The 12,129-nt window shown below is 52.6% G+C and overlaps 1 protein-coding gene across 3 annotated transcripts in view; it reads left to right on the top strand.

Moving 5' to 3' along the window:
* The window catches only part of CPNE5 (copine 5), an 80,227-nt gene that overhangs the window by 6,311 nt on the left and 61,787 nt on the right, over positions 1 to 12,129 (top strand). For all 3 annotated transcript variants that reach the window (XM_081828103.1, XM_081828105.1, XM_081828104.1), the window contains exons 2-3: positions 420 to 460; positions 1,236 to 1,282. In XM_081828103.1, the coding sequence (XP_081684229.1) occupies positions 420 to 460; positions 1,236 to 1,282 (88 nt within the window). The remainder of the gene's footprint in view (positions 1 to 419; positions 461 to 1,235; positions 1,283 to 12,129) is intronic.

Raw genomic sequence — 12,129 nt, 5'->3', positions numbered from 1 at the left:
AGCCCTCAGGGAATGGGACACAAGGTGGCTAAGGCTTGTTTGCTTGATTTTACCTTTTTTTTTTTTTTTTTTTGAGAGGTAGAGATGTGGTAAAAGAGGAGAATTTCTAGAACAGGCTAGGCCATTGGGCAGATGGAGATTTGGCTCGAGAGTGAGGTCCTGCGGGATGTGGGGTACCCAGCGCGCATGGCGCTGGTGGGGGTGGGAGGTGGGCAGCCGCACCCCTCAGGAAGCAGGGCTGAGGGGCCTCCAGGGCCTGCCCTGTGCCGGCTTTAATGAGCCCCCAGTAGATGTGGCCGAACGAGCCTCCTCTTCCTGTTTTGTCTGCGGCCAGGCCTGAGTCTCACCCCGGGCCTGACTCTGCTGAGACCCTCCTTTCCTCTGCCTGTGCTGACTCTTCCTCTCTCCCCCTCTTTCAGGAACCTTTTGGACAAAGACATGTTTTCCAAGTCCGACCCACGTAAGTCCTGCTCTGACATTGACAACAGTAACAACAACAGCAACGACACTGAGACGGATTGCAGTGACACGCGGGAGCCCTTCCCCTGAGCGCTAACGCTGTGCTGGGCCCCGTGCCGGGCCCCGTGCCGGGTGCATCCAGGCTGCTGACTGTTTTACTGATACTGTCCGGAGAAGGAGAACTGCGGGTCTGACCCTTCCCAGGCCGCAGGAACTTGTGAAGACTCAGCCCAACCGAGGGGGTTCGCAGGGGTTCAGGGTGTCTGGGGCCAGAAGTTCTCAGTCCCAGGGAAACCAGTATGTTTCAGAGCCAGCCCCAACTGGCTGTGGTCTGGGGGGACGAGCACTGATTTTCGAGTCCAGGGATCTAGCCCTGAGCAATGCCATTCAACTCTCAGGTTGACAGGTCATTGGCCTCCTCTGAGCCTCAGTTTGCCCATCTGTGGAGTGGGGCTGATGATAGTAATAGGCCTCATGAGGCTGCTTTGGGCTCTAAAAGGATGACTGATTCGGGTTTCAGATGTTCTCTCCTTCCACATCTCTGCAACTCAGTCCTCCACGAGCCCTCCATCATGTTCTGGCCTAGATGTGAACAGCCCCTGACCCCCTCCACGAGGGTGCCTCTCCCAGACATGCCTAAGTTCTAGCTAGACCCAACAGTGCTACCCAGGCCAGAGTCTCCTGAGGTGCCTCCCCGTCCAGAACCCTCCCCATCTGGGGCCCCCACCTTCCTCTTGGCCCGGGGTCTTAACCCTGTTTTTCTCCTCTCCCCACAGTATGTGTCATGTATACTCAAGGGATGGAGAACAAGCAGTGGCGGGAGGTAGGTGGCCCCTTCCCCACCCCGGAAACATTGTCTGTCCCTCATTGTCTGTCTGTTTGTCTGACTCTGGAGACATCCCACCTGATGTGTTTTGAAGTGTAGCACCTAAGCCCCTGGGAAGGATAGTAAGGCGTGAAGAGCATGGAGTTTTTTCCCTGCTATTGCGGGAAGAAACATGGTGGAGGGGAAAGTTCCTGCCCTCTGTAAGCCAGTCTGAGGGAGAGATATGCCCTGGCCTCGGGGAGCCCCAGTCTGAGGGGAGAGACAACCCTGCCTCAGGGAGCCTCAGTCTCAGGGGGGAGACAAAGGGAGTCCAGGCCCAACAAAAAAGACCTAAGCCTGGATATAGCAGCTAGCACTATGTCTTATCTACACCAGCCTTCCCTTGGTTTCTGACCAACATGAGCATTCAGTTAGGTGATTCCCTTGCCTGGAAACCTTCAGTGACTCCTCTCTGCTTTGAATCAAGTCCCAGCTCTTTAGCCTGGCTTCCAAGCTCTGCCGAGAGCCTGGGGAGTCCCTCCCAGATGACACAACAAGAATGAGAATAGCCAGTGAAGCTTCAGTAACTCAGACTTTATTAACAAACCTCCTCTTCCTTGTTGGTGGCTTGGCCAGAGCGTCACTTTCCCTGCTCCCCACCCCTTACCCCCAGGCATGGCAGGAGCAAGTGGCCGAAGGGGCTGAATTCTACCCATAAAATGTATGGGAAATATTTCCCCAGGGGCCGGGCTAAAGTTTACTTTTTTCACCCTAAGACTCTAAGCCAATTAAAGTGGAAACCAGATTGCTGGAGAAACATTTAGCCTACTTAAGTGAACTAATTACTTTTGAGGCCTTTTGGCCAAGCTTCATAGAAAGCAGCAGCGTGCTAATGTAGTGATTCATTCAGGAAAGTCTGGAAGGGCCTCTTCAGAAGGGCACTGCTTACTAGCCATTAATGACATTCAGTAATTGCGACTTGTCTCCATTTGGGTCAGGGTCCCTGATTGTCTACATGGCATCGTTTCCACCCGCACCCTCAGGGCGGAGCAGACAAAAGGCCGGAGACCTCGCTGCTGGCTAGCCCTTTCTGGAGGTGGAATCTGGAGCAAGTTGCTTACCCTCACTGTGCCTCAGTTTCCACATATGTAATATGGGGATAACACCTCCCTGGTAGGCCTATGGGGAGGGCAAAACAAGGTGATGGATGTAAGGTGGCTGGTGTGTAGTCATTGCTTGGTAAATCCCATTGCATAGCATCATCCAGAATGTGCGGGGCCTCCGGTCACTCCCCCAACTGGTCAGTATTTGCAACAGTAAAAATTTATGTGTCCCAGGCAACATACCAGGTGCGGTGGGGAAAGAGGGAGAGAGTCAAAAGAGCAGAGCTTCACCAAAATCATGAGCTGGACTCGGAGTTTGCCGCCTAGAAGGGGAGAGTCACCTGTGTGAATAATCCTAACAGAGGAAACGGGGAGCAGAGAAGTATCCGTGAGAATAAGAGGGCAGTTCAGAGGAGAGAAAGTTCCAGCCAGCACGCCATGTTTAGCCAAAGCACTTTGATAGCTCGTTGGACTTTTACAAATCAAATGTGACCAAACACAAGGCATCTGGCCAAGGGGTGCATGCCGTGGAGCAGAGGAGAATGGGGGTCAGGAGGAACTTCAGGGATCGTCTAGCTCTACCTTGTCGGGCCAGGACTGGCCTCCGGTGGTGGAAGCAGGGCAGCAGGACCCCAGTGCAGTGGGAGCATCCGCTTGGAGGAGCTGGGTTTCAGTGAAGCTGGGGGACATGGCACGAGGGCCCAGCAGCACAGCTGGTGGCAGAAGCGAAGGCACAGAGGGGGACCAACATGGGCAGGTCGGTCCAGCGCCTGGGTGGCTGGGCGAAGTAATAAGGGGCTATTTATAAAGGAGCGCTCGGGGTTTAGGGAAACCAGTGAGGGGTGATGAATCACCAGGCTGGCAACAGTAGAAAGCCATTGCTACTCCTGGCCTGAGGAGGTCAGGGGAGGCCGAGGTTCCTGGAACCCCAGGGGGACTTCCCAAGAGGAGCCCGGGCAACATCACTCTCTTTCCAGCCTCTGCTCTCCTGCCGGTGCCTCCCCCTGGTATAACCCCACCGGAAGCCCTAGTATGGGGGATTGTTGATGCCGTCCACTCAGGTCTGCCTTCCGGGCACAGGGCAGGGTGGACAAGGCAGTGGATCCAGAGGGGCAAAGCGAGACAGTCCAGGATGGACAGCGAGCAGATGAGCGAGGTGGGGCAAAATAGAAGAAGAGGCGACTAAGGGAGCTCACGGCTGTCAGGCTGAGGGCAGCTGGGGCTGTGGGGTCAGGATGTCAGAGCAGGAGGGTCCCTAGAGATCAGAGAGGCTGCCCCATGGACAGTCAACACCATGCGCAGCCTTCAGGGGTGATAGTGGCAGAGCTCAGGTTTCAAGCTATTTCTGGAGAAGAGAAGACGCATTCAGATATACCGGGACCCTATTTCTTTGCCTGATGCTCTCTATGACCCACAGAGGACAGTATCAGGAATGGAAAATTTAAAGCAAAAAATCCAGGTCCATCTCTGGAACTGTCCCTGGGATGGAAGACTGCTTTTGCTCGTAAACAGGAACGGGCTCCCACCTGTTAGTTCCTTGCAAAACGTCTGTTAGCAGAACCTTGGCCGAGAGGTAATTATCCTGTGACCAGGAGGAGTCAAGTGCAGGCACAGCAGTTTCTGCAGGCAAGGTCCAGACCCCGGGGTTTGCGCAAGGCGACAGAGGGATGAAAGCTGTTCTCTCTGCCCCTGGCTGCCGGGTTTCAGCTGATTTTAACTGTTTGGGTCATTTTAAATGCCTTCTGAGAAAGCTCCATCTTCCAGCACCTAAATCTGTCAATGCGTTTTATGAAAATTGACTCAAGATATAATTTTAGCCCAGGAAATCGAGCACTATTTGCATCAAGGTTCGTCAGGGCCTTCTGCGTGTCCCAGGGAAGGCAGGATGACCAGGTAGGAAGGGTCCCAGGAGCCTTCTCACTGGGAGGAGGGATGTAATAGGGAGCGCCTCTCCGTTCCCCATTTGAAAAATGTGTGGGCAGGTGATCCCTGCCCCTCCCTTGCCAGACAGCTGTCCCGGCCAGGGGCGGGGGGGCCTTGGAAACGAGGAGATGGGTATTACAGAATCTTAGGGTGTCCCCTGCTGGACTCACGCTGCCTGCCGGGGATTGGCCCCACACATCCCTGCCAGAGCACTATTTTTGAGCAACCTCGGTTCCTAGAACATTGAACGCCCACTGGGAATGACAGTTCATCTCTAGATGTCAACAAGAATGTGTGGATACCCTACTGTGTGCCACCATAGAATGCTGGGGATGCAAAGGGGGACCAGACACTGTTTACAACCAGAGGAACTCCCTTTGGATCCAGGAAGAGACCGATAATGACAATAACAGCAATAGAGAATACTAATAGCAGAGGCGTCCGACCTGAAGCGTCAGACTTTGGCTCAGGTCATGATCTCAGGGTCCTGGGGTTGAGCCGTGGGTCAAACCCCTGTTCGGCCCGCACTCAGCAGGAAGTCTGCTTCTCCCTCACCCTCAGCCCCTCCCCCTGCTCATGTTCTCTCTCGCTCAAATAAATAAAATCTTTTAAAAAAGAAAAGAATGCTAATAGCAGACATTTCTGTAACAGTGATATGCTGGGCACAGGTTCCAAGTATTTACATATAGTAAATAATTTAATGCTCACAACCACCCCATTCAGACGGTATTATTACTACTATTATTGTATTTATTGGCCCCATTTCCCAGAGGAGGAAATTGAAACAGAGAGAAGTTGAATGTGAGAGCAACTTCTGGAACAATGATATTTAAGATCCAAAATAGTTATATATAAGGGGCAAAATTCCATTCATCCCAAATTCAAACCTCCTTAGATGCACAGAGGAAGTTGATTTTCTCTTCTGCATGTTCTTTCTCTCAATATCTGAGGACAGCTCACACAGCCCTATTGGTCCACTTTTGGGCAGATTTATTTATTTATTTATTTATTTTTAAAGATTTTATTTATTTGAGAGAGAGAGAGAGGGCACATGTGGGGGCGGCGGGGGGCGGGGACAGAGGGAGTGGGAGAAGCAGGGTCCCCGCTGGGCAGGGAGCCCACCGCAGGGCTTGATGCCAGGACCCTGGGATCATGACTGAGGCGAAGGCAGACCCTTAACCGACTGAGCCACCCAGGTGCCCCCAGTTTGGGGCAGATTTAGAAAGTGATTATTTCTATCAGTACTTCCTCTCTCTATCACTGTCTCTTGTCCCTTTACCAGTCGGATCACACCCCCTGGACCCTGGGTCCAGGCGTCAATGTTTTCCCCAGAGGGGGTGTCCTGCAGCACCCACTTACTTGTCCAAGCAGGATTCTCCCAGCTCAAACTTCGCGATTGGATTTTTGACCCTCAATGGGAGATTTTGTATTTATCTTTGTTATTTAGTAGACTTGTCATTTGGTAGATTCAGTCTGTTGTCTGGCTGTGAAGATCATGTTGAATTATGATCGTGCTTTTGGCATCTTGGTTCTGCCTCCTAGTCCTAGCTTAGCTGCGGTCGCTGTCCACAAGAATGATAAAGGGCTGCACGGGACAGAGTGTTGTGGTCCCCCACTGGAGATCTTTTCCCAGACTGACCTCATTCCTCTAGTTGGTTTTTGAGATACTCTGTTCAGCCACCAAGGAGCTACATAATCTGGTTATAATCCATCCCATTTTTCTCGATCTGTTCTCTAAGGGCTTCATGAATAACCGTCCTTTGCCTTGTCAGATGAGGCCCTGAACTTGACGTCTAGAACCCTGCATTCCCATCTCAGCTTCTGAGATTTATTAACTATGTGACATGGGTGAGGTCTTTATCTTCTCAGTCTCAGCTTACTCATCTGTAAAATGGGACTCGGAGTGAGTCCTTTTTAGGAGGACCAGCTAAAATTACGGTTGTGAAAATACCTCGAGGTACTCACGGCAATGTGCCATTGCCCAGCTTGAGCACCTAGGCACTCTGTCACAGTGGGAACAGCCGTACCTGGAGACCCTGTGGACTAAACCAAACCCGAGTCCCCTTCTCAGCCTAGGGCTCCAAGACCCAATTGGCTTTAAGGAGTGAGGGCTTCCAGGAGAAGTGAAACATGTCAACCTTGTGTGGGAAGGGTCCTTCCTCAGGAGGGGCTCTTCTAGGAAATGCTGGACCCAGGGACACCTTCATCACTGTGCTATGCCCAAAGAGCATTGCAGCATGGCACGCTGGCTCAGTGGGGGACCCCCATTCCCTGCCCCTCTGGTGCTTTGTCCCGGGTTGTCTCCTCTTAGTCTGCCCACAACACCCTGCATCTCTGAGTGGTGTCCTGCCTGGCTCTTGCCCCCTTCCAGACCCCAGTCATCCTCCCTGGCTCTGGCCTTGAAGTTCACCCCCATGCTCACCCCCAGCAGCCAGTGTTTTTTCTCCTTCTCCTGAACAGAAAAGGGCTTTTTCCTAGTTCCAGTGGCTCTCAAAATCACAGCTCAGGAATTCAGCTGTTTCCCAAGCCTGGGAGACAGTAAACATCAGCCTCTTAGCCTGGTGTTCGAACGTCTCCTGCTTGGACTACCCTAAAATTGGCTGTAAGAGAGGAACTGGTCCCGAGTTATCCCCTGTGGGTGCTCTGCTGGCTCATCCCTAACCCCCAGCCACCTGTAAGAAGCTGCAATGGGTCTATGTCACTGATGGGAAACTGAGGCCAGGACAGTTAAAGCGGCTTGTCCATGGCCATGCTGTGAATTGGCGCAGGATTGGGATTCACATCTGTTCTGAAGCCTCCTAAGCCTGGATGGCTGTCCAGTGCTGTCAGGCCTTTTGGGCAGCTCTGCTTCCACACAACCTTGACCCCGAGCCCACACGACCACGAAAGCAGAACTCAGGCTGATTTCTGCCACGTGCACTCGCCGGCTAAGTTGAACCATATGGATTTGCGTTTGAAAATTTGAAAAAAATGGCAATTTCACGTAGTCTAATGGTCAGGTTAGACTCTAATCTAATATTAGCAAGTGGCCCCTAATGACCTGCGTGTCCTTATCAGCTCAGCGAGGTCCCAGGGCCTGCTTCTCGCCTTAAAGGCTCATCGGAGGCCGGCCGATGAGAGATGCTATTCCAGCACTGGGGAGGGTCAGGCCACTTCTGCTGACAGGACAGCCCCGGGTTATCAGAAGCCCAGGCCCACTCCCAAGGCATGAGGTCTCTCCAGGCTCTCACGCCTTGTTTGTGCAAGTGCTTAAGTGCTTCTACGGCACTTCAACCACACGTGTGTCTCTCCACACCTTCCTGCTGGCGGTGGAAAGTTCTTGCTAACCTCTGTCTGTGAAAAGGGTTCTCCAGTGCCCGGGAGATCGTGTATCTAGGTGACGTCTCCTAGTTAGGGCTTTCAAATGTAATGTCCACCCCTAAGATGGAGGAAACTCACTTTAAAAAATTATTTTATTTTATTTTTTAAAGATTTTATTTATTTTTTGACAGAGAGAAAGATAGGGAGAGAGGGAACACAAGCAGGGGGAAGGGCAGAGGGAGAAGAAGACCCCACTGAGCAGGGAGCCCAATGCAGGGTTCCATCCCAGGACCCTGGGATCATGACCTGAGTCAAAGGCAGACGCTTCACTGACTAAGCCACCCAGGCGCCCCCCAAAATAATTTTAAATAATATAGACAATAGAACAAAAGACAAGCTGTTGGACTCCAGGCTTTTCCCACCTCACAGCATGTCCCCTGCCTTCTTCCCTAGCTCTGTCCCTCCCCTTGCACCCAGACATTCAGAGCCCCCAGGCTGGCCTACTTCCACCCTCATGCTGTTCCTCTAGAGGAAATCCTATAGCCATGCACATGCCTTTCTCCGACTGAGCCACTTTTGGCCCTCTCTCAGCCCCCCAGGCACACCTGTCCCAGCAGCCAAGATTGTGCCCCAATAACTCTGATGGTTTAAGGTACTCAAAGAATCAGCCAAGATGGTTGGAAAATCTGCCGTGTAACAGCAGACCTCCTTTAGGATGTGCCTGGTGCGTGCCCAGCATCAGGTCTCCTACTTGTCCCCGACGGCTTTGCAGGCAGGTACAGATTATTTCCAGACCTCAGAGAGCTGACGGAACTTGCTCCAGGTGCCATGGCTAGGAAGCCAGGGTTCTCTCTCTACTGAACCACAGAGGAGGGGTGGTGTCGTGGGCAGTTCCTGGTTTGTGTCAGGACCTCGGTATTTAGAGCTGCGTGACCGTGTACTAGATGGTTGTTCTCTTTGGGCCTTCGGTTTCTCACCTGTAAAATGGACAGCTAACCATACTTACCCGGCTGGATTGCCTAAGGATTAAAGAGAACATAGCATAAGGTGGAGGAACCAGGCAGGCAGTTGGTAAGAGGTAGCTCTTGTTCATAGTATCATCGACGGGCTCTGGGTGCTGGGCACCACACCAGGCAGTTGATAGGCTCTATCCCCGGTAACCCATTCTACAGATAGCAGCAGGGAGGCCAAGAGACAGGAAGTAACTTGAGTAAGGGACTGTGGTATCCTCCAGGGTACAAAGCTGTAGCAGCGAGGTCCCTGCCCTCAGAGACCTTATGCAGAGCTGGGGAGACCAGACACAGACATGGAAGAATCTAAAAGCCTTGTTTTCTTCATCTTGGTGAGAGTGTTGGAGCAGATCCTCTCAGAGGCCCCAAGCTCCAGACGGTAACTAGACCAGGAGCCACCCAAGTAGTTTAGACGTGAATTCTCAGCACTTAACAGCAGGGAGAGGTCCGGGAGGCCTGGGAGAGCTTCCAGGGGGAGGTGGCACCAGACCTGGGACTTGAAGGATAGTGGGGAGAAGAAAGGGCATTCCGGGAACGGGGCTTGCCATGAGCAAGGCCTGGTGGTGGGAACGTCCTGTGTGTCTAGGAGCCGGCAGTGACTCAGTCTGGCTAAGGCCCAGGCTGTGTTGGAGGGAGGGGAAAGATGAGCTGAGGAAGGGAGGGCCGTGCCCCATTGGGAACCCTGCTGGGAGTACAAGGTCTTCGATTTAATCACAGTTTCCAAAGAGTCAGCAGTCAGTGAACAATCATTTAGTGAGCACCTACTATATGTTGCCCACCGATTCAGGCACATAGTGGAGAATAAGACAGGCAGAGTCCTTACTCTGGAGAGGCTTAGTGCAATCAGCAAAGAAATTGGATAATTTCAGGTATAGTTTGATAAGTGCTATGAAAAAGATAAAAGAGAGTGACGAGGGAGGAGGGGACTGCTTTCATTAGGGGGCCAGTGGAGTCCCTTCTGAGGGGCTGGTGACTCTAATTGAGTCCTGAGTGTTGCCATGCATAAGTCTGGGAGGGGATGTTCCAGGCAGGGGGTACAGCAGGTGCAAAGGCCCTGAGGTGGGAACAAGCTCACTGCGCTCAAAGGACAAAAAGAAGGCCTGTATAATTTGAGTGGTGGGAACAATGAAGACAGTGGGTGATATGGGGGCAGAGGTTTGTAGGGGCAGATCCTCTAGGGCTTCATAGGCCACGTAGGACTTCAAACACTGCTCTAAGTGTGATGGGAAGCTATTTGAGGGTTTTGAGCAGAGTAGTGACAGAGCCCCGTTTATGTTTTGGAAAGACAGCTCTGGCCACTGTGTGCAGAGCCGATTACAGGCGGAAGGACAGAAACAGAAAGACAATTTGCAGTCTCATGGAGCTCCTGGGATGAGACAGTAGTGGGCAAGAGCAGTGGGGATCCAGTTTGTCCAGTGGCCAAGGGCTTAAACGTGAAATGAAATGACCCTCTGCCACCATCCTCTGAGCCCAGTTTGGGATCCCTGATGACCAACATAGGACCCAACCCCAGTCACACGACACAGACCTCTATCAAAAGATTTCAAGTAATGAATGGATCATTATTATTGCTAAACCTCAAAGCAGGAGACATGCCTCTCTAGTTGGTGGCGCCAAGGCAAGCGTGGGGTTGGCTTTCTGGACTCTCCTCTGTTTTTGCAGAGAGGAGTCTGCCTCTTCAAGGAAAGGTCCCACTTGAGCCTCGGGGCCCGTGGACAGCCTCTCATGGCCTTTGCTCTTATCACGCAACTGGATTTTCGGGGTCCTCCCTCACCATCAGCACGAGCAAACAGTCTGGGACCGAGGCCTGCCTTTGGGGACCAGATGGGTCACGGGCACCTGCTCATAGTCTTAGGGTTAGGGCTTTAGAATCTGCTTTGGCACAGCCAGGTACCGTCACGGTGTCCCTTGAAATCTTGACTCTGTCACTTCCCTTAAACTCTCTGAGCTTTAGGTTTTTTTCCTCAGTAAATGGGATCCCAATGCCTGCTCACCGGGCTGAGGTGGGAACTTTAGGACAGAATCGTTCAGCACAGTGCCTGGCTATGCTCAACCCTTATCAATATTATTACGCAATCCCGTCAGACAAAGCCGGGAGGAGGCTCTGCCCCCTGTCTTGCTGCTCCCGCTGTGGGAGGCCGATGACGACATTTCCTAGGGCTGGTGTGGTTTCTACGTCAGCAGAGCCCCATGATCCCCCTTGGCCCTCACCACACCCCAGACGAGGAAGCAGAGGCACAGAGGGGTCCCCGCTTGGCCCAGCAACTCAGCTAGAGAGTGTGGAACTGGGGCGTGATACGGTCTTCTGAGTCTGCCCATCTGGCCAGGCTGCTGTTGGAGGGGGCTTTTCTAGATCCCGGGTTTGATGTGGTGCATCAGGGGCCAACTGTGAACTTGTGTGTGTCTCCTGACGCCCCTCCCCCCACTCAACCAGAGATGTTTTGTGAGTTCTGTTAATACATTTGACAGGAGGCCAAGATTTCTTTTTTTTTTTTTAATGTTTTTTTTTTAAAGATTTTATTTATTTATTTATTTGAGAGAGAGAGAATGAGAGACAGAGAGCATGAGAGGGAGGAGGGTCAGAGGGAGAAGCAGACTCCCTGCCAAGCAGGGAGCCCGTGCGGGGCTCGATCCCCGGACTCCAGGATCACGACCTGAGCCGAAGGCAGTTGCTTAACCAGTTGAGCCACCCAGGCGCCCCGAGGCCAAGATTTCATCTGAAGAAAGGAGTTTGCTTTTCTGGTAAACCCCAAGGTTCTACTGCAGGTCATTCGGTGGCTGATAAATCCCTTTCCTCCTCAGTGTTAGCGTCCAGGTGCCCTTTATGGTTGTGGCTGAGCCATCGAGAGCGTGGGCTCCAAAGTGAAGGGGACTGGGTCCAAATCTGGGCTACCACCTTCCTGGCTGGGGCTCTTGGGCAAGTGCCCCGGCTCACAAGCCTGCTGTGAGGAGTAAAGGAGCTAATTCTCGTAAAGCGCCTGGCAAGAGACAATGCTCAACGGTGGCTCCATAGATGAAGCCCCAAAGTGAGAAACCCGAGCTTCATCGGGAGGAAACACCGTGGGTGATATCACTTCAGACACCCTCATGCCACTTGGCAGGAGCGATAGACATTTTGGGGTGCTCTGGAGGACAAGTGCCTTTAGGGCGGGGCTCGCTCGGGGCACTCCCCCCACAGGCTGCAGCCGGACCCAAGGCTCAGCCGCCCAGGGGCACGGGCCGGTGGAGACTGTTTTGCCAGCGACTTGGCAGCTAGGCTCATCGGTAAAAAGGCCATTCCCCCAGGAGCTGGGACTTTTTAACAGATTATCTGGAACAATGGCTAATTAGGAACTAAGCCTTTTGTCAGGAAGCCTTTCATTATAAGCTTGGCTGCTGCTGATGTCTGGGGCCAGAGAGGGAAAATTCTCTGTCCAGGCCTGAGCAGGGGGAAGGCCTTTGGAGCCTCCGGTCTCCTCATTCACCTCTGCCCTTCCTCACCTAGAGGCCTTAACGCAACAGGAAATGGTCTGGAAGGCACCGGGTCACA

This window comes from Leptonychotes weddellii, chromosome 8 (genome assembly GCF_054177405.1).
Source record: "Leptonychotes weddellii isolate Sample4059 chromosome 8, ASM5417740v2, whole genome shotgun sequence".
In the NCBI taxonomy this organism is placed as follows: Eukaryota; Metazoa; Chordata; class Mammalia; order Carnivora; family Phocidae; genus Leptonychotes; species Leptonychotes weddellii.
The sequence above is the reverse complement of the archived record's forward strand: the minus strand, read 5'-3'. Positions and strand labels throughout refer to the sequence as shown.